Raw genomic sequence first — 25,860 nt, 5'->3', positions numbered from 1 at the left:
TTAATTATTTTTGTTTTTTAATAATTACTTCTGCATTTATTAGATACAAAATTTCATTAATTTTGCATATCATCTACCATTCTCCATTTTATGCTTAGTTTTACCAGAGATTTTTATAAACCTTTTGTATGTATTTGTCGATTTTCAGTCTAATAATTTCATGCATATGCGTGTATGTGTGAGCGTGTGTGAAAATGTTTCCAATTTTTCGCACTGACCTCAGCAACTCGTCAGCAAATGCCAAGCAAACTTCTGTGGTAAGTCATTTTTGCAACAATTTACTTTCAACCCTCGCCTACTCGCCTACATCCCAACAAAAACATACAAGCAGAATCTAAGTCCTTACCCAAATGAAAAACAACAAATACATATTTGCTTTGAATTGCTAAAAAATGCGTGCATATGTATGCGTATATGTTTGATTTCCCACATAGATTTCGTTTGTGTGGAGAGAAATGTGCTTCTAGAAATGCTTCATAATGCTATCAATGTAGATCATTTAGCAAACGGCCATGTACTGCAAAAGAAACAAAAACAAAAAAAAAAAATATGTACACTGCTTGCGACAAGCGGGCTATTGCTGGCGAAATATTTCAAACAACTATCTGTATTAGTGAATAAAATCGAAATATTTTTAGTACTTGTATTTTTGTGTGCTTTCTTTGTATTTGTTGGTGCTTGTGCTGTGATGGATAAGATGCATATATGTATACCTTAGTTTTAAATAGGTTTAGCATAACTAGATTTTAAGAAATATATTCAAAGCTTATAACTTATATATGCAACAAGCTTATAAAATAAATAATTATTAGCTAATAGTGCTAAGAAAGCTCTTTAGCATACTGTATAAAAACAAAAATATGCCAGAATATTTTAGGTATCAAAACAATGTTTTCTACCAATATGCCACAAAATTCAAACTAGAAGCTTCGATAGGCTTACATCGAAAGCTCTGTCTAATTCTTTTTAAATTAAAACTTTCAAATTAGTAAAAAAAAAAAACAACTTGAAAGCTTTATGGAGCTTTTTGTTAAATCACAGAGTTGCTAAACAAATAAAAAAGTGCTTAATATTTATTGAACTTTCAAGGAAAGAATCTGACAAATATTTATTGAGTTTTATTAAAAGCTGCAGAAAAGCTTTACCAAGTTTTTTTTTTAATTTACATAATTGCTAAATAAATAAAAACGCTTTTTAAGGGATTTATTGAGCTTTTATCGAAAGCTTTCGGAAAACTCTCCCCAGATATTTTCAAATTGAAATGTTCAAAATGTCAAATCGAGCTTATTAAAAGCTTCGGTAAAGCTTTACTGAACTCTTTTCTTATTTTGAGAAATGCTAAAGAATTTAACCGAAAAATATTTTTAAGGCGTTAAGCTTTATCGAAGGCTTTTAAAAAGCTTTCTTCAATTATTTTCAAATTTAAATATTTCAAAACTAAAATGAATTTAATGAGCATTAACAAAACCTTCAGAAAAATATTACTCATTTACCGAAAATCAAACCCGCTAGGGTAACTTGTTTAGCAAACAAGTTTTAAGAATATTTTAGAATTAAATTATTGTAATTTGTATATGTATACCACCACAAGCGCATTAAAAACTCCAAAAAGTGCTTACATATAAAAATCTATGACAGAGATATTTTTGGAATTTACTCCGAAACCTTATATTAACTACTATTATAAAAATTGCATTAAATATTGAAGCAATCGTTCAAATTTCTTTAAAAAAATTACTCTATAAACTCCGAAGGATAAATGTAACTGTGAAACCTGCAAGTTACACGTTTTTCTTTAATTAATGATGCAATTCTTAAAATTGTATTTAAACAATTTACTCTGAAAAAAAAAACTAATTTTAATTTTATTTTAAAAGCTTGAAATATAAAAAATTTACGCTTAGTAATTCTTACTATGCAGCCCCTTAAGTAGTAAAGCCAATATATATTTTAAAGAAAAAATTTAATAAGATGCATATGTATGTAGAGAGTATAGATATACGTTTATAAATATCTGTCTTCCTAATGATACTTAGTTGTATTTAATTGTATGGCTATCGATCACATGTGTAATTTTATATATCTATTTTTTTTATTTCATTTCAGATATTGTAAAAACAGCGTGTGTATGCTCAAAATTGCTTTATATCACTCACAAACATTTGCATATTAAATATTAGCTAAAGAAAAAACTTAACTCGAAAGCTAAACAAATAAACACAAAGACCACTCATAAAAACCAAAACCAATCTTAAAAGTGCTAACTACTGCTCTATAAGTATACCCGCAAAAAAGACTCCCTCTCCAAGCTATCCGCAAAATTATCTACAATATCTACATATTTTCACTAAGTTAGTGTCCGCAAAAATATTTTGAAACTTGTGAAAGCTTGTAAATTTGGCGTAAAAGCTCTCCGATTAAAAGCTTTCAGTGAAAACAGTGAAAAGGTAATAAACGGAGGAATAGTGCGCAGCTGCAACGTGGCTTAAAAACAAAGCTTGAAAGAAGGCCCGTAATTTTGAGCTTTGAAACCAATTTGTTAACCGCTTCCCCTCTTACCCAGGCTTTTACCCATACATTTATATACAAAACGCTAATATATTTATATAGCAAGAAAGCAAATTAAAGTGAAAAAGTGAATTTATTTTTAATACCAAAGCTTCTGCTCTTACCAAACGTGTGCAAATTTTTAAATTGGTTTCGATAATTTATTGTTGTGCTGCAGTAAATAGACTTAAATAAAATAGTTGCAAAACTTAAACGAGTACCACTCTTGCGATACTGTTTTACGTGGCTTACGCTTCTGGCAGCGAGCTTTCAGAAAAGCTCCAAAAGATTGCTGGAATAAACTATCCGAAAACACTGAAACCAACAAAAAATTTTGAATTTCTAGTCAACGACTAAACCGCGTTGCCATAACGACGAACCGCGATTTGGACAAACGTGCGCTGATAAGTTCCAACATTCAGTTAACCACGCCGTAAACGTCAAACATATTTCGCATAATTCGTAAAACTCAAATTTACAATTTATTAAAACCGGAATATTTCAAAAAAGCTCATATAACTGACAAGAGACCGGTAAAAGTATTTTCTTGTTAAATTTCACAAACAAAAAAATTAAGAAAGAAATCCACAACGAAGTCAGCAAGGGAACAACAAAATCGGTTGCAGATTTGCGAAAGCTCCCGTGTAAAAGCGTCAAAAGCACAACAGTGCCCCAAGGAAAGCTACAAAGTATTCGCATTGATAACAGCTCATAAAGAGGAGAATTTGTTTTGAAATAATAATAAAAAAAAGTCTCGAAGACTACTACGCATAAATCTCAAAAGCTCCTTGTACAACTACCAAGTGCAGGCACATGTGAAGCGTGCAAGCGGCAGTAAAACAAAAAAGTTAGAAAAAATCACAAGCTCTCCTACCCGTGTGTGAACCCGTAAGCAAACAACTGTGAAAATTGATAAAAACCAATTAATTTTACCAATAAACCCCAAATTCAAGTAACCTTTTGTGAACACTCTCATAACAACAAGAACTATAATAAGAAAATGGCAGCTGTCGTCCATGTGAATAGCCTGTTGAATGGCAAAGATTCACGCTGGCTCCAATTGGAGGTGTGCCGTGAATTTCAGAGGAATAAATGCTCCCGCCAAGACACCGAATGCAAATTCGCTCATCCGCCCGCCAATGTCGAGGTACAGAATGGAAAGGTGACCGCTTGCTATGACAGCATTAAGGTTAGTAGTATTTCGTATGCTTTCATGAACGAAAACAAAATTATTTAGTACTTAGCAACGTCTTGAACACGTTCTTGCTTTAAACTCAAATAAGAAACGAGAGTGAGCGCAAGAGCGTGCTTTAAGTTTTGAATTGATAATTTAAGCCTTTATGTTGTAATATTTTTGGATAAGTAATGTTGAGCTTATGAGCTTCAAAGCTTTCATCTGCTTTCATTCATTAAAATATATATTTAGCTGCATATTCTTTTCGCTCACAACTCTCATATTTTGTATTTGAACGTCAATTTTTATGCACAAAGATTATATTTAATATATGTAATTTTAATATATGATTGCTGCCTCAATGCTTTGCTTTTGTGAACCAATTTATGAAAGCTACATAAAAGCTTAGCTGTCTAGCTTTTGTCAAAGCTTTATATAGTATGTAAGCTTCTTAAACTCATGCTTTTAAATGACTATCTGTTTGTCTGCTTATGCTTTTGATAAAAACTCCAACAAGGTTTAATTTGTCGCATAGCGCGTACAAAATTGGCTTAGAGCTTTCGAGTCCATATTTAATATTTTGATGTCTTGTTTGTATATAGAAAATAAAATTTTTTTAATCGAAATTTTACGATCAGTAAGGTTTTTTTTAAAAATGAGCTTTGTGTTAATATAGTTCGTTTTTATATTAGAGTGTAGCGGAAGTTAAAAGGTTTGTTTTGTACGAAACTTCTTCAAAACTTTCAGAGCCTTACACAGTTTTTAATGGTATAGATATAGGCAATAAAATCAACAAAATATTTCTGTAAACGTTAATTAACGACGGACTAAATATTTTCAGAAATGAATGGAAGCTTCACTTAAAACCTTTCAAGCTTTGACGATTTTATAAGAGCTTTTTTTTTAACTTTCATAAGAAGAAAAATTGAGTTCATTTTTTATTTGCAATGCAATTTGCTTACAAATTCATTAAACAAAGAAGATAAGCAGCCGCAGTTTCCATCCTGTCCCAATACTTAGCCACAAAAAAGCCTTTGAGCCATTCAGCAATTTTCCACATAAACGCCTTGGCTTCGTGCAAGATGAAACTTGTCCTAAACAACTTGGCTGCCTTTCACAAGCCGGAAGTATGGTAAAAGCTTATAAAAAAGTCAACAAGGTGATAATTTTTTACGCTACAAAGCGGCAGCAGAATGCCCGGCAACAACAAAAATGTTAGCAAAAAGCAGCTAGCAGTAAATAAAGTGAAGAGATCTGATCTCGTCTAAAGTGAGATGCGCTCCATCGCGTCATACCCAAGTCCATTCAAAGTTAAATAAGAAATGAAAAAAAAAATTTAAAAAGCTAACTACTCATGCAAGAATATACTTTAATGGAATGGAAAGTGAAGAGCTTAAATAGGCTAGCTCGATTACTGAATTACGAATTATAAAATTTATACAACCTCCAAAATGTAACTGGGGCCCTATTCTGCATCTCGATTCGTAAATGTATTCTATTCGAAATTCGGATCTACTTTATAATTATGCGATAATTATAATATATACGTACAATTTTCGTTTTTGCTTTCTACAACTCAAACGCTAACGAATGTTTGATTCGAAAATTAGCTTTAAATAATAATAATAATATTGAAAATAATATATTATATAAAATGATTTATAGTGTATTAGAATTAACTCCGAAAACATTTACTGAAAATTTCATTTACTCCGAATTTTTGTACTCCGAAATTCAACTCTACATCAAAAGATGAATTTTCTGTGCCAGAATATATACGTACAATTTTCGTTTTTGCTTTCTACAACTCAAACGCTAACGAATATTTGATTCGAAAATTAGCTTTAAAATCCGAAAATCGAGTTACAAAATAAAAAAAATTCGAATTCGAATTCGAATTCGATTTTTTTTTTCGAATCGAGTTACAGAATAGGCCCCCTGTAGTCTTCCGGTCCAAAATATGAACAGTTAATTTTTTTTCTTCTTTTTTTGTATTTGTTTGAGAGTTCTAGAAATACATATTGAAACTTTTGGGTAAGTTAATACCTAAAGCTTTCATGGCTGCTATAAATGTTCTTGCAAACTCCTAAATATCTCCGAATTATTGAAAGTTATATGAATATTCAACGAATATAGCTTTTTAAGAGAAAGATAGTTTAATTTTTGATATTGTATTCGAGCTTATGGGTGTTCGAATTGTAAATTCAGAGAAAGCTAAGTAAGCTACCAAATACTTTTCTAAAAAAATCTACGTGTCATAACCGAACATTGTATCATTTAACTGTCAGTAATGAGCAAACTCTACAAATATTTCCGAACTATGCTATGAATAATTTTTAATGAAATTATATGCCTTTGAATTGAGTTAGAAAACTTATATGTCGATATTTAAAAAATATTGAAAATAATATATTATATAAGATGATTTAAAGTGTATTAGAATTAACTCCGAAAACATATACTGAAATTTTCATTTACTCCGAATTTTTGTACTCCGAAATTCAACTTTACATCAAAAGATGAATTTTCTCCGAATTTTTAATTTTATTTTATTTTTTTAGTTTATATTGGACCTTCTAAGGAAGGTAGATGCGTGTTGCTCAAATTGTCTCTTTTTGACACGCCCCCTACCATTCTACTCAAAGATGCAACTGCCACAGCCACTCGCGCGTTCAGACACGTGCCTTTTCATGTCCATATACGCTGAATTAAACGCAGACATTCATTGCCCACAAATTAATTGTATTATCCTATTAATTAACTATTCAGTAAGCGCTTTCATATGACTCGTGTTTTTTATGTAAACACAAGGTGCACTCATTCGCCAACTAACAGTGGTATAAGCTCACTCGACCTGTGGCGCTTGTGTAAATACAAATGTGTGGCTGTGTGTATGCTTGTATGTAGGTGCACTTGGCACTCGTAAGCTAAGTTATTCTTTTCTGCACTCTATATTCACATTCTTTAACCTACCTACTCTTGTTCTCCCCTGCACTCGCTCTCTTTCTGTCTTGTATGCTCGGTTTTTGTGTCATTACACGAATTACCTGAATACCTGACCCTCCATTATACTTTTCATTTACACACTTTCGTTTGGCTTATTTGCGTCATAAGTGGCCCCAAAGTGGCTGGCCGAGTGGTCTACTAGGCATGCTTACGTTCTGGTGGTACCCGTATTATATTCATGATCTATGCAACACTGAAATTCTTACATACGTGTATCCGTATTTATTTACAGTTTTTAACACTACTCACTAGTGGTTAAATACTGTGCGAAATAAAAGAGAATTAAGGCAGGATATGACTCAAAGTGGCTCAAAATGTCTAATATCGTACGAAATTGGGTTAAAGTACTATTTAACTTGATCTAACCTAATCTAGTTATTTTTCCTTTAAGAATTCCATCTATTTTCAACTTATTTTAACATAAAGCGCTTAGGTTGAAGTTAAAACTTGAGACCACCTGGCTCAAAATAAAAGAGTTGAGTGTTTTATAATGAAGTATATTTGTCAGCTTTGATAAATTGAAATTGTAAAATGATTTTAGAACTTTTTTTTTTAACAATTTTCCAAAACATGCCGGTGAAATTGGTTCAATAGTCATTCGGAGTCAGAGAAATGCACTGACACACTTTTAAAACCGTAACCATTAATATTCGCTTCAAAGACTATTTCTCGACTTTGTACCTTTAGATATTTATTAGTTATTTGTTCCTGAATTTTTTTAATTATATAAAGTGGTTTTTAATTAAAGTTATTAAAAATTTTCTTAACGGCTTAAAGAAGACTTTTATTGCTCAGCAATTTAGCAGTAGTAAAATATTAAATTTTCAATGTGCTTAGGAAGTAAAGCTAAGCCCAGTCTGAGTGGAATCCCAAGTGAAGGTAATTTCAAAACACCTATTTATAGAAAAATGCAGCTGAATAATTCATAAGGGTAAGTTGGCTCATAATGCCTAAAGGTGTGCAAAAAATTAATTGAATGCTTCAGATTGAAATGTTTAATAGCCAAACGAATAGTATAATTTTCTGCTTACATAAAGTAATTAGTATGACAATGTCGCACTCACTATTTTGAGTACATAATTTACAAGCACCATCATTTGACGCATTTTTTCAGAACACAGCACAATCGCAATTTTTAATGTGCTCTACTTTTCCACATGAATATTTTATAGGCTCATGGCTCAAAGTGGCTCAAGGCGGCTCAATATTTATTTAGGCACAATTATATGCGGTGAAGGCAAATTATTTGACTAAATCCACGAGTTTGCAGCGTAAAAGATACGAATTTGTATATACGACTTTACGATTAACGTTAATCTCTTAGTATGTTTTGCAAATCTTCTAGCTCAAAGTGGCTCAAAGGCTCGTTGTACCATAATTATTTTAGAAAATTTTGTATTCAATCTTAAGAATATATTATACAAAAATCTTATCTTAAAAATCTTAAATTAATTTTGATATCCGTGCAGTTCATCTGCCAAGCGATCGAGAGCTCAAGGTAGTTTGAAATTTATTTTCAAGTTTTCGTGATTGAAGTATTTAAAAAATTACTTTAGTTTTTAACTTAACGTTCAACATCTTAATAAGAGAAGCTTATTAAAATGCTGTTTGATGGTTCTGATAACATAAATCATCAAACGATTTGTTAAGTGAAATAGTAAAGTAAACTTGAAGTCTGGTTAAAATGTGATTTTTGGTCAAATAATCGTCCTTCGTGAAATAATTTTTGGTCGTCAATCAATTTGTGCGGAACAAACCACCTGCACACACCTTTCGCAAACCCTAATATGATAAATCGATGAATTTCGATGATGATTTCGGCTGATTTCTGATGAATTCACGCACAGTCTCGATGGAATTTCTGGTGATCATGGATTTTGATTGGCCCACATGTTGATCGTCAATTATGTTCTCACGATCACGTTGAATACGTTGAAACCACTCGTGCACTCTGCTACGGGATAGCCAATCATCGCCATAAACTTGTTTCTTCAATTATTTCGCTAAACGTTTTACCAATTTTAAAATAAAATTTGATGTTAGCTCTTTCTTCGAAGCTCATGTTCACACCGATAATACAAACATACTGACACTTAAAATGCAATAACTCCACTTCCAATAAATGAAATTCTCACTGGACAATCAATAATGATAGCTGATTCCAACGCAACAGTCGGCATATATTTAGATGGAAAATCAATGTGCCTTTTGAGTGAAATTAAATACACAATGTTGTAATTGGTATGAATATTTAACAGAGGGGGCCAACTCAAAATCGCTCAAAGTGGTTCTATATGATTTGAATTATTAACAATTTAAACAAAGGTGCTTGTACATGAAAGCCTATGCTTAGAAATGTATAAAATTGACAGGCTAGTAAAAATTTCTCAATGAAATTATTCAGGATTTTGTGATAATTTGATCTTATTTATTCGAACAAAAGTGCTTTCACGTGAAAATTAATGATTAGAAGAGTATAAAATATTTCCGAAGCTGAAACTATTCCGAAGCTTGCGTAAAAATCTAAAATGATGAACCAAAATGACGCAAAGTGGATCAATATACTTTTAATCCTTAACAGTTTGATCAAAAGTTCTTTTATGTGACAGTCTCTACTCAGAAATTATTTAAATTGCTAGGAAAGTCAGAAATAATTGCTGAAATTATGCAGGATTTCGCGCAAAAACCGAGGATTATAGCTCAAAACGGCTCAAAGTGACCCAACATACATATAATTTTTAAAAATTTTAACAAAATATCTGCCTTGTGATAGTCTATTCATAGAAGTGCATAAAATTGCTAGGGAAGTTCAAAATTGTTGCTGAAATTATTCAGGATTTTCCGTAAAAATCAAGAAATATAGCTTTAAATGGCTCTAAATGCTTTTAACCATTACCAATTTCATCGAAAATACTTTTATACGATATGCGCTTGGATCAAGAATTTGCTGTCGCGGGATCATCCACGTAAAATAAGAGACCTTATAGTATACTGAAATTGTTTTGTCACAATTTCAAAACTCCATTTGTATCGTCAAACAAAAAAAAAAGGAAATGTAGTGGGAAATCACTTTGCCGGTATTTCACACCTGTGTGTAAACCAACTTCTGCAATGAGAATTTCACTCGAACAAAATAGCCGCTGACATTATTGTAGTAAAAATTTTACATTTGTTCCGGGTTTTTTCACAGACAGCAACAATTTTCAGTTTTCTAATAACTTTATTTGCATAATTCGTCGAATATAGACAAAAAAATTATTATACGTCTCGAAGAAAATACAAATATCTGGTGTGTGCGCGTGTGGATTGCTGTTAAAGAAGCATAACCGGACACACATTATCAATTTTCCAGGTCATTTAATATAACGTCATAGGTTCGAGTGAAGGATTATTATTAGTGTCAAAGATGAATAGTGGACGAGATGGAGAAGAAGGGGCTCCTGCTGCTGCTCCTGTAACAAAAGGCGGTGCGTCAGCCACTACATTTAGTCCGATGGTGGCGTTTGTTGCCGTTATTCTATATGTGATGAATTTCGTTTGGGTGTCATGGCGTCGCTCTAGTAAAGATGGCGTCGCTTAAGTCCACCATAATGCTGTCAACGTCAACGTCAAAGCCAGCGCCAGCGTCAATACCAACGCCATTGCTAGTCTCGACGCAATGCAATCGCCAACGTCATGATCCTGAATAAATATATATGTCTGTGTGTGTGCACTAATTAGAGACAGCTTGGCGTGGTCATTGGTTGCGGCTGGCTTAATTTAGTTTTTAGTACAAATTGTTTGAGTGTATTGGTGTGAGAGGCTGTCCTAATGTCGATGTTTTCGATAATTTTGTTCCTTTCTTTTGTGAAATAATTGTATGTTGTAATTTTCATATTTTGTTTCATATGTATGTGTATATATATATATATTTTTTTAGCATCGATTTCGTGTGTCTACAAAATACTCTTTACATTGTCGATTATGAAAAATACTTCTTATGTATATGAATATACGTCAAAATTCTGGCCTAGTGCTCATGCATTTGTAATTAAAAATTTTAAGTAATATTTTTTATAAAAATCTCGTGACTTTGCTTTTGGAAATTGAAAAAGGAAAAGTTTTCCTCAAAGGGAGTTTTTACTTTGCGTTTAAACTAAATTGCTAGAGATTGGGGTCACCGAAAGGAAAATAAAAGTTGCTACAAAAGCTATAAATTCTAGAAATACAACAAAAAACATACAAACGTTATTTGGTAAACTATCTATCGGCATATTCATCTAGGGAATTCACACAAGCTATCAACGGATAGTGTTTTTTATATTACCATTTGTAACATTAATTTTTTTTACTATTTATCTATATTTTCATAATAAGTGGCAACCTAATAACATATTTTTATACCCTGAACATTGTATATTAAGTTTGCCACGAACTAGTCCCCCAGTTTTAAGATATCGTTTTGAAATTTTGCAAACGTCATTTTCTCTGCAAGAAGCTGCTCATTGTTCAGAACTGGCAATATCGGACCACTAAAGCATGTAGTTGCCATACAAACTAAACGATCGGAATCAAGTTCTTGTATGGAAAATTTTCACATTTGACGTGTTATCTTCACGAAATTTGGTATAGATTATTTTTTAAGGCAACAATGTAATCTCCGAAGAAATTGTTCAAATCGGATTACTATAGCATATAGCTGTCATACAAACCGAACGATCGGAAGCAAGAGCTTTTATGTAAAACTTTCGCATTTGATGTGTTATCTTCACGAAATTTTGATTACTAATTATATGATCTCCAAAAAAAATGTTCAGAACGGATTACTATAGCATATACATAGCTGCCATACAAACAGAACACATAGTTACTAACAAAAATGCACATGTGAAGGATATTTAGCTTCGGTGCAACCGAAGTTAACTTTTTTTTCTTGTTTTAAATTTTTTTTTACATTATCATTTGTTAACGTTCTTTTTGGTGATTTAAATTATTTATGTTTTGCATTATTTTCAAATTAGGTGGCAACTCTATAATATATATTTTTTATAATTTCCCCTCATTATCATTTGTAAATAATCTTTGTGTGCATATAGTTTATATTACAATATTTTGAAAATTTTTCAAATTAGGTGGCAATCCCATATTTGCGATTTGTGTCACTGACTAAATCCTTTAAGATTTTCTAGTCATTTCGTTTTGTTTTTTTTTTTTTTGCATACAGAAAAAACAAATTATTTTACTCTTTCTTGAAGAAAATATATCGTGTGGATTGCATTTGAGGAAGCAACGCGCATAGAAAACCCAGCGGTAACTCGGTAAACATTGGCAATTTTCTGGATCACTAAAATTTCATCATCCATTGTTTTGGTTGAAGAATTTTTAATATTGGAAAACAATGAAAAGCTACAGACAAGGAGATGAGGGTGCCGCACCTCCCGATCCTATGCCTGTGGCACCGAAAAGTGGTGGGTCAGCCTTAAATTCACATGCTGCATTTACTCCGATGTTGGCGTTTGTGGCTGTTATTCTATACGTTTGGAACTTCGTTTGGGTGTCATGGCGTCGTTCAACTAAAGATGGAACGGCTTAAGTCCAGCACAATGCTGCGACAGCAGTGTGGAAAGGCTGTCGGATGTGGTTTTTTTGACAAAAATTTAGTTTAGATTTTTATATGTTAATTCATATGCATGTGTAAATAATATATGTATAATATATATATAAACCTTAGTATCGCTTTCGTTTGTCTAGTAGGTATATAAATACGTTCGATTTTTAATGCGTATATGTATGTAWGTTTGTGTGAATTTATTTCATCCAAATTTCAGCCATAAAATAAATTTTTAAGTTATGTTTTTTATAAAACAACATGGCTTTTATTTTTAAGGATTTTTAAAATTAAAAAAATAGTTCAATTATTTCCAAGGTAAAATAAAAATATTTAGTTAATCTTTACTTTTTTATGCTATTTATTAACACAAAGTGTTTAAGCAAAGTGTCGCCAACGTTAAAACAAACAAATATTTTCGTTTGTACCGAAGCTATAACACCCTTCACAATTACCAAAAGTTCCTTAAAGAACTTGATTTTGAATGATAAATTTGTATGGCAGCTATATGATACTGGTGATCTTCACAATTTCTTTGGAGCGTTGTTTTGACTAGTAATTCATGCCACATTTCTTAAAGTAATCTCTTCACATTCATCAGTTTTCCATACATTTCGATGCCGGTCATTCAGTTTTTATAAAAGCTATATGCTTTATGCAGCTGATATCGAGAGTTTCAACAAATGAGCAGTTGATGGGGGAGAAAATGGAGCATATACAAACTTTCAGGTCGATTTCTCAAAAACTGAGTGATTATTTGGCTCAAATTCAGACAGGCGGATGGACAAACTCATAAAATTTTTGTACAAAAATAAGGAATTGGTATTTATAAAGATAAAGCGAAATACATATATATAATTCTTCTCTATGTTTTACCACCCATAATAATAACAGCTTTTTAAGACAGTAAGTCAGTAAGACAGTTAAGACTTACTTGAAGTAATTTCTTTTTAGGACTCATCAAAATAATCCACATTTTCAGAATCTCATTTCGACATTTAGCATCAACCACTTTTTCTTATTATATTCATTTTTTTAATACCAAAAACAGAATGCCTGTGTCCGCCTCTGCGCCACTACTTTGAAATCAACAGACTTGCAGTGGCCCGCCTGGCGTTTTATTAGTCTGTAATTAGTTTGCGAGCAAAATCCAACAGTGTACAGCCACTCCGCCCGCTTAGCGCCCACCTACCCTTGTAAACCCAATGAATAGTGAATATTATATTTAATTCATACTGCCAAAAAATTGTTCGCGTCATAATTGCGCAGCTGGAACTTCAGCGCAGCTCTTGACCATGCCGAGAGCCGAGAGCCTGGCGTCTGCTTTTCCATTATTGCTATTTACTTTTCCGTTGTGCAGTTATTTTATTTAGTTTTCTGCTTTTTTGGGTGAGGAAAGGGAACTGAAATTGCTTGCCATCATTTTTCAAATATGAAATGGTATATTTTCTAATTTCGTAAGGATTATAAAGCTGTGCACTTCACTGTAACGCGTACAAGCCAACACACTTATCGCGCAGGCACACACGCACGAGCGCAGTGAGCTCAGTCATTTCTCATGCACATTTCGTGGGTGTTGCCCCAGATAATTACCATTTCACAACGGTCATTAAGGCAGATCTCGCTCTAACCCAGTTAGATAACACTAATGTGTTGTCTGTGTGCGTATGTGTTGCCTGTGTGCGTTGGCTTACCGCGAAAATATTAAAAAAAAATACTTATAATTTAGGCGAAGCTAATTTGACCGCCATTTAAAGTTTACTCACTGCAGCCCTACTGTATACCTACTGTATATACATTATATATAAATAATTTATTAACGGTAAAGAAGTTTACCTTTGGCGCGCAGCTGAGCTTAGTGCATAGGAAAGCATTAAATCGTACTAGAAAATTGAAATTTGAAGCAGTTTGGCAGACAATATTTTTATGGAAAAAGATGACAGATATGGGATATTAGCCAATAATTTGCATTTGATATATAAAATATAAAATAATGCATGAAAGTTTCAGAATTGTTTATAAAGATAACGTATAATAGGTAATGTACTATAAAGAACAGTTATGAAATAATAATTGGTAGGTGATATATAAAGTGCAATAAAAGCAATAAAAAAATGTTTAACTCAGTTGCGACGAAACTAAAATACCCTTCAAAAATATAAAAGGTTCCTTACAACAACTTGGTTGTTGTCGTTCACTTTGTATGGCAGCTTATGCTATAGTAGTACGATCTGAAAAGTTTCATTAAATATTTAAATTGTGAAGGTATCTCCCCACATGACTTCGTTCAGTTTGTATGGGTTTGTATGGGAGCTATATGCTATATTAGCCCGATATCGGCAGTTCGGGTATCGATATCTAAGATATTGAAGTATATACATGCATATTATGTTTGAAGATATATAAAACAGAACCAAAAACTTTAAGTACACACATCTACATATATATATACATATATGCCTATGTATGCATAGGCTACTGCTCATCATTCGCACTTCCAGTGCGAATTTCCATATCTCCAAGGAATCCTTTCTTCAGTATTGTTTGCTTTGACTTTTTTATTGCCGTTGTGCATTTTATTCTTTGCACCGCAAACACAAATGCTTGATAAGGCAAATATTTGAGTTTTTAAAGTGTTTGTCATGTATACCACTCACACACACACATACGTTTATGTATGCTTACACGCTTACAAGAAGGATAAATCAAAAGAGTTTTCAAAGCAGAAAAAGTGCAAAGCAATGTTAGCTGATGATATCTAAGCTGAAGCACAAACGGGAGTTGAGAGTGCACGGAACGGAGGAGAAGGTGGTGGCAACTGCAAGAGGAAAAGCAAATAAAAATTGACACAAAGGCTGACAGGCAGGCATATTTATGTCTACGATAGGATGGCAAGCGTGGAACAACCCCTACAAGTATGCTACTACTCGTATGCAAATATAAAGCTTCCGCTTGTTTGTGTTTGTGCACATAACTGTTTATTGCTGTCTGTGAAATGTGAAAAATTGTATATTAAGGGGCTCGAATTGCAGGCAGTTGCGACGGTGTGGGGTATTTAAGCGGTATACTCTTATAAGCAACATATATGATTACAAATATCTGTGCTTTTATAATTGAAAGTTTTAATCTTATTAGCTCAAAGTGAATCAAAGTGACTCAAAATGCCTACAAATGCCTACATGTAATTGCAGATTAATTGTAAATATTTATTAGAAAAGTTTTAAGCGAAGACGAATATTTTCTATTTATTTTTGTCAAGTAATTTTTGATTACGCTCTCAATTCAAATGATCTAAATCAACTTTTTAGCCTTTTAGTTAAGTTTTTAACTCAAAATTGCTCAAAAATCTGACAAAGGGTGTCGTTTGGCGCAAAAACTTGCAAACTGGCTGAAAACCGCTCACAGAATGACAATAATTATGCATCAGATATATTTCTGAGAAATCATATTGTTTTCACTATCTTATACTTTCGCTTTTGTGTTTTTCCTAATAAGTCATGAAGGAAATTAAAACGAATGGATCAAAATGTTTATGCGCGCACTATATGCAGTTTATAAGTATAAAAATCTTGCGCTATTAACAAATTATGTTCAATTATTTTAAATCGTTTGTTTTTGTTTTGATGTAAGAGCCCACAATGTAGTTTGAAATGACTTAGTGTTGCTCAACATTGCTCAAAATATTTTCTTATCGCAAAAAAAAAAAAAAAAAATTATTTACGTAGTACTATGTGTTTATGTTTAATACTTTAAAGCACTTAAATCTTTGCGTTACATAAATTTGCCAATATGTTCCATGTACGTGCTGCTCAACATGTCTTACTGTGGCTCAATATGACTCAGCATTAGTTTAAAGTTTAAAATTTAAAGCCAATGTGTTTTATAAGTATATTTTTTAAGAGAGGAGACCATTAAGAAATCTATATAAAAAGCAATACATAAAATCTTACTTAATAGACTCAAAATTGCTCAATGCTGCTCAATTACATTTTAAAGTTGAAAATTTAAAATCTATATGCTCTAGGACGGCATGTGACGGGGAGTTTTTTAAGAAATCTCCATTAGAAATCTGTAGACAATATCACACTTTATTGGCTCAAAATTGCTCGTATGGCTCAATATCCCTTAAAAGTTAAAATTAAGAGTCTTTATGCACTTACATGACAATTTTTTTAAGAGAGGAGACTTTGTTTTTAAAAAAGGTACCATTAAATATTTTATGTAAAATATAACCTATTTGGCTCAAACTAACTCACTATGTTAAAGTTGCAACTCTCTAGCGGCTAAGCTTCAGAATTGTTAAGTAAAACCATTTAAGGCAATATTACAGTATTAAACATTAAGAATTTCACGAAAAAAGTTGAAAAACTTCCTTTTTCCAAATGAGTGCGTAGAATGAATATAGTACATACAAGTCTTCTGCCATATCTTTAGATATGAATACATGCAGGGAATTCATATGTGTAAATGTGTGTATAAAAGATACCAGCTTTGCTACCGCCTGCACAATACACGCTCTATCTTTTGACATCCCCCTAAACATAAGCGCCCAACATTTCTACACAGCAAGGAATTTAATTAAAAACCATGTTAACATTTTTCAACGCACATAACACCACTTAACTCTGGCTACCTACTCCAGTGAGTGTTTTCGTATGTGTATCTTGTTGCAAGCAACAACATAGCATTGCAGAAGATTCTTAATTGTACACACAGCTGCCAGAGATGTCATGACCTTTACAAAGCGCCCAGCAGTGAGTGTTGACTAAGTCAAATGGCAATTTAAGCAGCACCGAAGTTAAATTTTAGGTTAGGACTTCATATTCTATGCAAGATTTATTCTTATATATATAAATAGAAATGTATATTTTTTGGATTTTTTTAATTTATTTTATTTCTAATTTTTTAATTTTTTTCTAACATTAATTTTTTAAAATTTTTATTATTATTATTTTTCATGGTTAAACAAAAAAATGAATTAATGTCATTTATATACGAAATTTAGTGCATACCACTTTTATAAAGCATGCGTACAATGCTAGTTAATCTCTTTTGCAATAACGCTACTTTTGGCTCAATGGCGCTCAAAGTGGCTCAATATGCGCTCAAGTGTCTATTAATTAGGAATTTTGCCATTTAACTGCATGCTATAGCCGTCAGCTATCTGTGGCATGCAACAGCTTAAATTTTATCGCAACATAATTAATTAATTAAGCGAATCTTTTTAATTGAAAATATTTCTTCAAACTTTCGCATAATTCACCAATGTAATAATTCTCGATTTTTTGCTCTTTGCAGGTATGGCTATGACACAGTGATGCTGTGTAAGCATTAAAAAGTAGCGTAAGTTTATTTATAGAATGCGAGAAGGTCCGTTAATCTCCAAGTGCTAATAAATACATAATTTCAAATAAATAAAAAAAATTCACGCCTCTATAGAATTTTGATAATTTATGGCGTTTCATAATAATATTTTTCGGCGCGCATATTATGAGATATTCCGCCACAAAGCAGATACATACGAAAATCAGAGTAAATAAAATACGAATACGCAAACTTTGAATAATTGTTTATGCAATATTCGCTAAAAATACGCGAAACTGTGTGCTGCAAAAGCTAAGCTAGCATCTAGCGTTGGCAAGAAAGTTCCGCAAATACACAAATATCATTCGTTTGTGTATGGAGGCCGACCGACATACTTACAGTAGTATATGAGAAGCCAAAACGAAGCAAATTAATATACATATATTCGAGCAATTATATTTTTGAAATATTCATTTCGTTGGCCATGAGCCAATTGGCGTTGAGCGAAATTGCTCAAGTGCGAACATTTCATAGAACAGACTATGTGTACTCATTTATTTGAATGTGGCCGCAAATGGCGGTCTAACACATGCAGATCTATATAGAAATATATTCGTACTTAGAGTGTATGCAAAAATCAAAATTCTGTAAATTAGTACAAAGTTGAATAAACGCTCATCAATTAGTGCAAAACTAAAATTAGAAGAAAATAATTTTTTTTTCGGGCACAGATTTGCGCCATCAATATTTTTAGTTGGCATTCTACAAGGATATATAAAAAATTTAAATTCAATTCTCTGAAATTCATATATCCGACATGAGGTATGTGTGCCTTGAGTTTAACACAAAGTGGCTCAAAGCATGTCATGTGGGATTTGTATTATGATGCAAGTTGAAATAATTATACACGTAAAAATAAGATAATAATTATATATTTAAATTTTATACTTCGCATTATCATTTAAAATATCCAAATAGTTTTAAATGATATCTTTCATGCCCGCAAAGCTCAAACTATTCTATAGAGAGTATATGCATGGCTGAAAATGGCTCAATACGGCTAAGAGTTACTTCGTTGCCGTTCGGTCAAACGCATTTTCTATTACACGTTAACTCAGCATAGTTTGTTTAAATTTGAAATAAAATTGATGTACTTTTCTTTAAAACGTTTTCGTATATTTATATGCATTCCAGCTTATCGGACTAAAAATTCATTGAACATTGAAAATTGCAAAAATAAATCAACTGTCTGGCGGAATTTATTGTGAAATGCCCTAAAAGGTTTCAATTTGAAGAAAGTCTATAAAAAGTATTTTCCCTAGACAGCTCAAGGTGGCTCAATATATAATTATATTTACAAAAATTCAATATTCTTCTTTATTTATTTTTGACTCAATGTTGCTAAAAATCTATTAAAAACCCTCAAGAGGCAGAATTAAAGTGAAATTTACTTAAATTTCTTGAAATGCTACATATACTTGACGGTGTTCTTATATCCAAATTTCCATTAATTCCAACATATATTGGCTGAGTTTAAGTTTTCTGCTGAAAGTGGCTCAATATTCAGTTTCAAAATTTCGACAACAAGTTTGGTGCAGTAAATAACTACAACCTCGCAACAATATTTCTTTGCTACATAAGAAAATATTTATTTATAATTTTCGATAGGTCAAAAAAAAAAAAACATTTTCGTATGGCTCAAAATGACTCAATATACTCAAATATGGTATCTAGAAATACGTCCGTAACTGTGAGTTGATACTGATATTATCAAGCTCAACGCATTTTAAAATTATTAATTTTGTGGGCCTCAATATGGCTCAAAGTTATAAAATACTTGCTTTTTACATAGACTTCTGTTAGCTAGTTTATTTATTTAATAGCTTGCTTTTAATGAATATTTAGTAATTTTCCAATACACCAAATATGTAGTATGGCTCAAAAAATGCACTTTATAAAAAATCTCATTCTAAATAATTTAAATTTAATTTGCATAAATATCTAGCCAGTGCACATTATCTCTTGAAATGTTAAAAAATATATTAAAAATATGGCAATGTGACTACTATTACTTGAATTATTTCTACTATTTGCTTAATGGCTCGATGTGAGCTCAATGCAGCTCAGTACACATATCTTAGATACATACATATATATGTTTCTGCTCAAAGATACCCACAAAAGAAAGACTTGTTTAAATTGGCTTTTTCAAAGACCAGTCAGTCCCTGTGATAAGCCAAAACAATTAATTGCCTAATAACAGCATAATTTTCGCACTTCTAACTGCAGTTAAAGCCTGTTCTCTCATCACAAACAACTCTCACACACTCTTACTCACCGCTACAACAGCCACAGCCACTCGGAAGCCCATTTCATTTTCATTTATATATTTAAGTATTTGTTTATTTAAAATTTTTATTGTTGTTACACAACAAAAAGCAGCAACAATGCAACAACTAGCTGTCACACCTTTTGGCACTTGTGCTGTCATTTTCGTTGCCACATTCGTAGCGTTTGTTTTTGTTGCTGTTTGTTTTCATTTCATTACTGTGCCGCTAATGCGACAACAAATGTCGCTTAATTGTCTTTGTTGGCAACAGCGAAGCTGGTGAAAAAGTTTTGCGGCAAACAGTGTCGGCGCTCCATGCTTTGTCACATAATTGTTGTCTGCCAAACCGCCATTTCAACAACAACCCGCAGTCTCTCTCTACTCCTCCTCGCACATATACACATTTTATATCACAGGCAGCCGAGCAAAATGAAGAAATTAAAAGCGAAGATGGACTAAGCGGGCATAATAGCGCTACACTCCTTTACAGTATTTGCCTACACCCACATATGCCCTCTGAAACACATATACACTCATACAAGCACCCGCACTCGTGCCCCAGTGGTATTTGTGGGTATTAGTTGTTGGCGTAGTGTGCCGTTGCTTATATTTTTACAATTTCCAACCATTTTCACCGCAGTCATTGTTATAATTTTTGTTGTTGTTATTGTTTTAACGCCTTTCCCATCAAGCTGAAAATCTCGCAAAACTTTTTGACATTGCTGCCTGCTTACCAGCAGCATAAGTCTCACTTAAAGGGGGTGGCAGGCGGTCGCCATAAAAAAGGAAATTCTTTTATTATATGCGTTGACAAACCATTTTCACCTGACTTCTGTCGCCTGTCGCCCCGCTCTCGCCACTCTCTCGCCCGCGGCAGGCGACACATTGATGTGTCGCAACAAATTTGTCAACAAAACGCATTCACCTGGCAAAATAATGACACAATTTTCTGCAAGAATGGCAAACTTTTTGCGGCAACTGTGCAAGTTGGTACTTTTTGTGTTTATAACGGTGGTTTTGAGTGCTTTCACGTTTTATCTCTGCTTGGTTTGTGTATGCTTTTATTTCTTGCACAATTACTTTGCAGTCAACGGTTACAGTTTTTATGCGGCTGTTTAAAAATGTGAATCTGCGCTCCGGCTATTGTAATTTATAATTTATTGTGCTCAAAGTGCCGCAAAATGGTTGAGAGTGGCTCAAAGTGGCAACAAAGGTATTTGAGTGTTTGGGGAATGGTTATTTTAGGCTGTTATATTTACTTTTAGATCTCACTAGTATTTAAATACAATATTGAGAGATGCTATGTTTCAAAAATTGTTAACAGTGGTTTAAGTTTTGAGTGAAACTACGCAAGATTTAGTTTTTGCTGCCTTTTAAAAAATGATGTTTCAATACAAATTTTTGTGACATGAGAAGACGCAAAGCAGCCATTTTTTGTATATCGTACCTTATGGTAGTTCAAAATATTTATATTTGCGACTCTACGAATTGAGTTAACTCCACCAATTTAGAGTGGCGCAGAGTAACTCAAAACATTTTACGATAACTCAATTGCACCTCAAATTGGCTCAAAACGCTTTCAGCGAGCTAAAATTGAATTAATTCCATTCATTTGGAACCTAATCAATAGATTATTGCTGGTTTTGATAAATTGACTCAAACTTAAATTAAAACAAATAAAATTCATCAGATTTACTGAAAAATACTGAAATATGTTTAACAACGAAGGTTTATTAATTATGTGTAAAAGTCATTAAATAGCACACATTGAGTAAAGTACGACAAAGTCACTCAAAATAGTGAAAACGTAACAAATTGAATCAATATTTCTCAAAATAACTCAAATAGAATAAAATATACTCATATTAATCGAAAAAGACAAAATCGGTTAAAAAAACATGTTTAAAAAATGTGCTCATAATATCTTAATGGAATAAAAAATTCAAATATTCAAATTAGATTCAAACTACTCGAATTAGCTCAATATAGTTACGAAAAGCGCAAAAATCTTACTGGTGACTAAAAGCTATTAAATTGCACTCTCGCTTCAGAAAAAACTCAAACTTGAATAATATGCACAGAAACTATCCCAAGCTATAGGTATTTCAAAATAGCTCAAAGTCATTTTATCAGTTACTCTAGTTTAATACGGCTCAAAGCTACTCACTCTGTCTAAATTTTGTAGGCAATGTGTACAAAGCACTCAATTTAAATCAAAAAAATCTCAAAGCGGGTTACCCAAAGGGTGACTGGGTAAAATAGAATTTCAAAATGATGATTTTCCGACTGATTCGTAACAACTCATTATGGCTCGTGACAGCTACTCTTTATATACAAACACTTCTGCAATTTGCTCGCACTTATAAAAACTTCTCAACGGTAATGAAAAAATTGCCAACGAAGTGAAAAGAAGTTTTCGCATACACTTTGCCGCTCTTGAAGTCAACAGCCACATTAATTATGTAAAAAACCACTGACAACAGCAACAACAACAAAAACAGCAAACGCTGTTTACGAGCATGCATGTGTGGCAGCAACGGGAAATGTTGCACAAACACTTCAGAAAGTAAAATTTTGCGCGCAAAACAGCGAGTAAAGTACAAAGAAGAAAAAGAAGCAGCAGAAAGCATAATGTAAACAACTTGAATGTTTGGATTAAAGGATTAAATGTTTGCACATAAGGAAACATGTGGCATATACACATACACGAAAGCAAATTTAAACAAGCATTTGTTTTGCCAACAGACGGCAAACAACAACAACAGTTAGATGAGCAAATCATAATAATAAGAAGCATAAAAAGCAGCAAAGGCAGCAGGCGCTGAGCTCCTGGAGCAAATGACAAAATGAGGCGAACTGAAAGCCAGCAGCCGTAGTAGAAAATAAAAAGCCGCAAGTGTGTAAATACACACGCAGATTTTGAAGTACATGCATACACAACGGCGGCGGCGCATACGTGCCACATGCATGTGTGGCAGGCAGCGCTCAAAGAAGACTGCCTTCGTTTGCTTTCAACTTCTTGCTATCGCTTGCCACCCACAAGCGTAAGGTGGCAAATTTGAATTTGTGGCAACTTGTGCGACACTTGAGTGGCACATAACGCACACAAACACACCCACATGGCTGTATATATGTGCTTTGGTATTTGTTTACTTGCGTCTAATGAGTTAAAAGGCGCAAATTTTTACACGTTTTTTTCTTCTTTCTAGCTCAAGGTGGTGCTTTTCAGCTGTCAGCTGTCTGTCACAAGTGTGCTCAACTGTTTGCAATAATAAAATTGTGCATGCACTTGTGTCGCTGTGTACTTACATGCATATTTTATGGTATATGACTGGCTGAGAGGCGTGAATTATTACATTTCGCATGTAAATTAGTTAATTCAGGCATTGTATTCCTTGCATTTGTTGTTGTGGCTAATGTTAATTATAGCGTGTCTATGAACGCATAAGTCGCAAATTGAAATGGTAGCATATAGTGAGATGCACTTCCAAAAAACGGTGATATAGCGCTATGCAACTATTTGCTGCATGCAGTCGATTTCCATTTGTCATACTTTTTATAGCTCAAATACTGACATGGTTACTTCAAACCGCATTCGTTGGCTCAAAATCACTGATTTGACTCAAATTGTGTTCAAACTTGCCCCAGACCAAATAAATTCCGTTGCTGACGAAATCAGACAAGAAATTAATTTTTGGCTCAAAATCGTTAATTTGGCACAAATTTTGCTCAAACTCAAAATCAAATGAAGTTGTCTGATTAATTTAATTTTTTTGTTTTCTTGGTAAAAATAGTTTATCTGTAAGCCCAATCAACTAGCATAACCAGCAATTGTCCACTTTTGACCCAAAAAGTATTTTAACTTTACTGCTACTCAAACTAATTAATTAAATTTCCACTCCAACTCAAAGTCAGTGCGCTTTTCCAACAACTTCCATTTGATTGCATTCTATTTAATGCAAAATATAATCGAACACAAAAAAAATGCTAAACACAGCTCACATGATGCGCTTACAATACCACACAGCGTTGATATTTGTTTACGCCGCTCCCAAAAGTATGCTAAATATCTGTTGAAGTACATACACAAACAGCTTTTCAATAATATGATTGATTGTATCAGACCACAAAATCAATGTAAACGCATAAAAGTTTTTAGTTAATTGAAATTTGGCTACCACTGTTACAAAAACAACAAGCACAACAATATATACTCAGCTTGTTACTGTACATGTATTTAGTACTGCGCTGAACAACCGCAGCGAGTACACAACGGGGACTACTACACGAGTTTGCTGCAAAGCGGGGGTCAAGTATGCGCAAGAGCGCGGGATGAGAGAAAGTGAGCGCGGGTTGAGGGATGGCAGCACTAGTGGTCAACGGCAACGGCTTTCAATTTAATTAGAAACACATAATATTTCGAATCGCAAGGAAGTGTAGAAAGCTACGGAGCAGAGAGGAAGAGTAAGCTTTAATAGTGAATGGGATTCGTTATAAAAAAAAAAAAAACATTACAATTGTTAGCCTGTCTGTGAAACCAAAGTTACAATTTCATTTAAGCAAATTAACATAATAATTACAAATAAATTATGTGGCAACAACAGTTACAACAACTACGCTGCCCGCTGGCAATTACAACACAAATTGCATAGAACTCCGGCACTCGCCAGCGTCCGGGAGAGGGCTACGAAACGCACTTCATACGAATTGGCTGCCAGCGATACACACACACACACACACACACACACACACACACACACACACACACACACACACGCAAAGGTTAAAACACTAATATAGTATGTGTAAGTGTGTTTGTACGCTTGCCCTACGAATTAATTCATTTCAATATTTTAATTATGCAATTGAGTTACACAGTCGCCAGCGTTGAGCACACCGCGCTCTTATCCAGCAGCTGAGCGTCCGCACTATGCCATAAGCCCACACTTGCTATTGGAGGCGCCCACACGATGCTGTAGGCGCAGAAATAACTGTTTATTGCTTTGTGAATTGCGCGTAAGGCTTTTGTCATTTTGTGAATGAGCAGAGTTGCCACTGTTATAAAACACAAATAAATATTTTTTTTCGTCTTTTGTTGTTGTTTTAAACTATATTGAACATTCCATACTATTTCTTTAACCGATAGTTATCGATAATTTTTCTATATCGATTTTTCATTTATTCCAAAATATATTGTAAAAACCATAACATTTTTTACCGATAGTTATCGAAAAACTTTTTAATCGATTTTTATTTCATACAACATTTTTTCGAAATTCCGTAATTTTTATAATCGTTGTTTGTCTATTTATCTAATAATGCCTCATAAATTCCAATATCAAAATAATTATTTAGAAAACCTGAATTTGAAAATTTCAATTAATCGATAACTTTAATAATTTATAGGTTACTTTCATCTATAGATAAGTATTCCATCAACGTATTTCTTCAAAAGTCCCGCATAATTGAAGTAAAATAATATTGTTTTATCGATGCATTTTCGATTTTTTCTGAAACACAATATATATGTATGTATTTATGTAAATACATGTTAACGTATTTTCCTAAAAATAACACATAATTTAATTAAAATCTTGATTCTTTTATCTCATTACGCTGATGTCTAAACAGCATTATGACTTTTATTATATATCGATACAACTTTATAAGCTGAAATATGACCATAACGATATAATTTTTAAGGTTTCTCGACTAAAGACGTTATAAAAATGTCACTTGAAGAATAGTTAATTCGTATCTATTAGACAAAGATTTTCTTTCAGTAGGTGAAAAGTATCAATACAAAATTTAAGGTATTTATTTTTTTTTCGATTACCCGACTTTCTTATCCCTAATCGCAAAAATTAAATATAATTTTCTATAAACTCTAAATTAAATAATTTATTTAATTTG

At 32.9% G+C, this 25,860-nt stretch overlaps 1 protein-coding gene across 10 annotated transcripts in view; it reads left to right on the top strand.

The window, feature by feature from the left end:
* The window catches only part of LOC108973496 (mucin-19), a 243,468-nt gene that overhangs the window by 31,053 nt on the left and 186,555 nt on the right, over positions 1-25,860 (top strand). For all 10 annotated transcript variants that reach the window (XM_018940866.1, XM_018940843.1, XM_018940877.1 and 7 more), the window contains exon 3: positions 2,107-3,736. In XM_018940866.1, the coding sequence (XP_018796411.1) occupies positions 3,548-3,736 (189 nt within the window). In that variant the 5' untranslated portion in view covers positions 2,107-3,547. The remainder of the gene's footprint in view (positions 1-2,106; positions 3,737-25,860) is intronic.

Source organism: Bactrocera latifrons, unplaced genomic scaffold (genome assembly GCF_001853355.1).
Source record: "Bactrocera latifrons isolate USDA-ARS-PBARC rearing strain unplaced genomic scaffold, ASM185335v1 scaffold_110, whole genome shotgun sequence".
NCBI classification, from domain to species: Eukaryota; Metazoa; Arthropoda; class Insecta; order Diptera; family Tephritidae; genus Bactrocera; species Bactrocera latifrons.
This window is presented reverse-complemented; position numbering and strand designations above follow the sequence as displayed.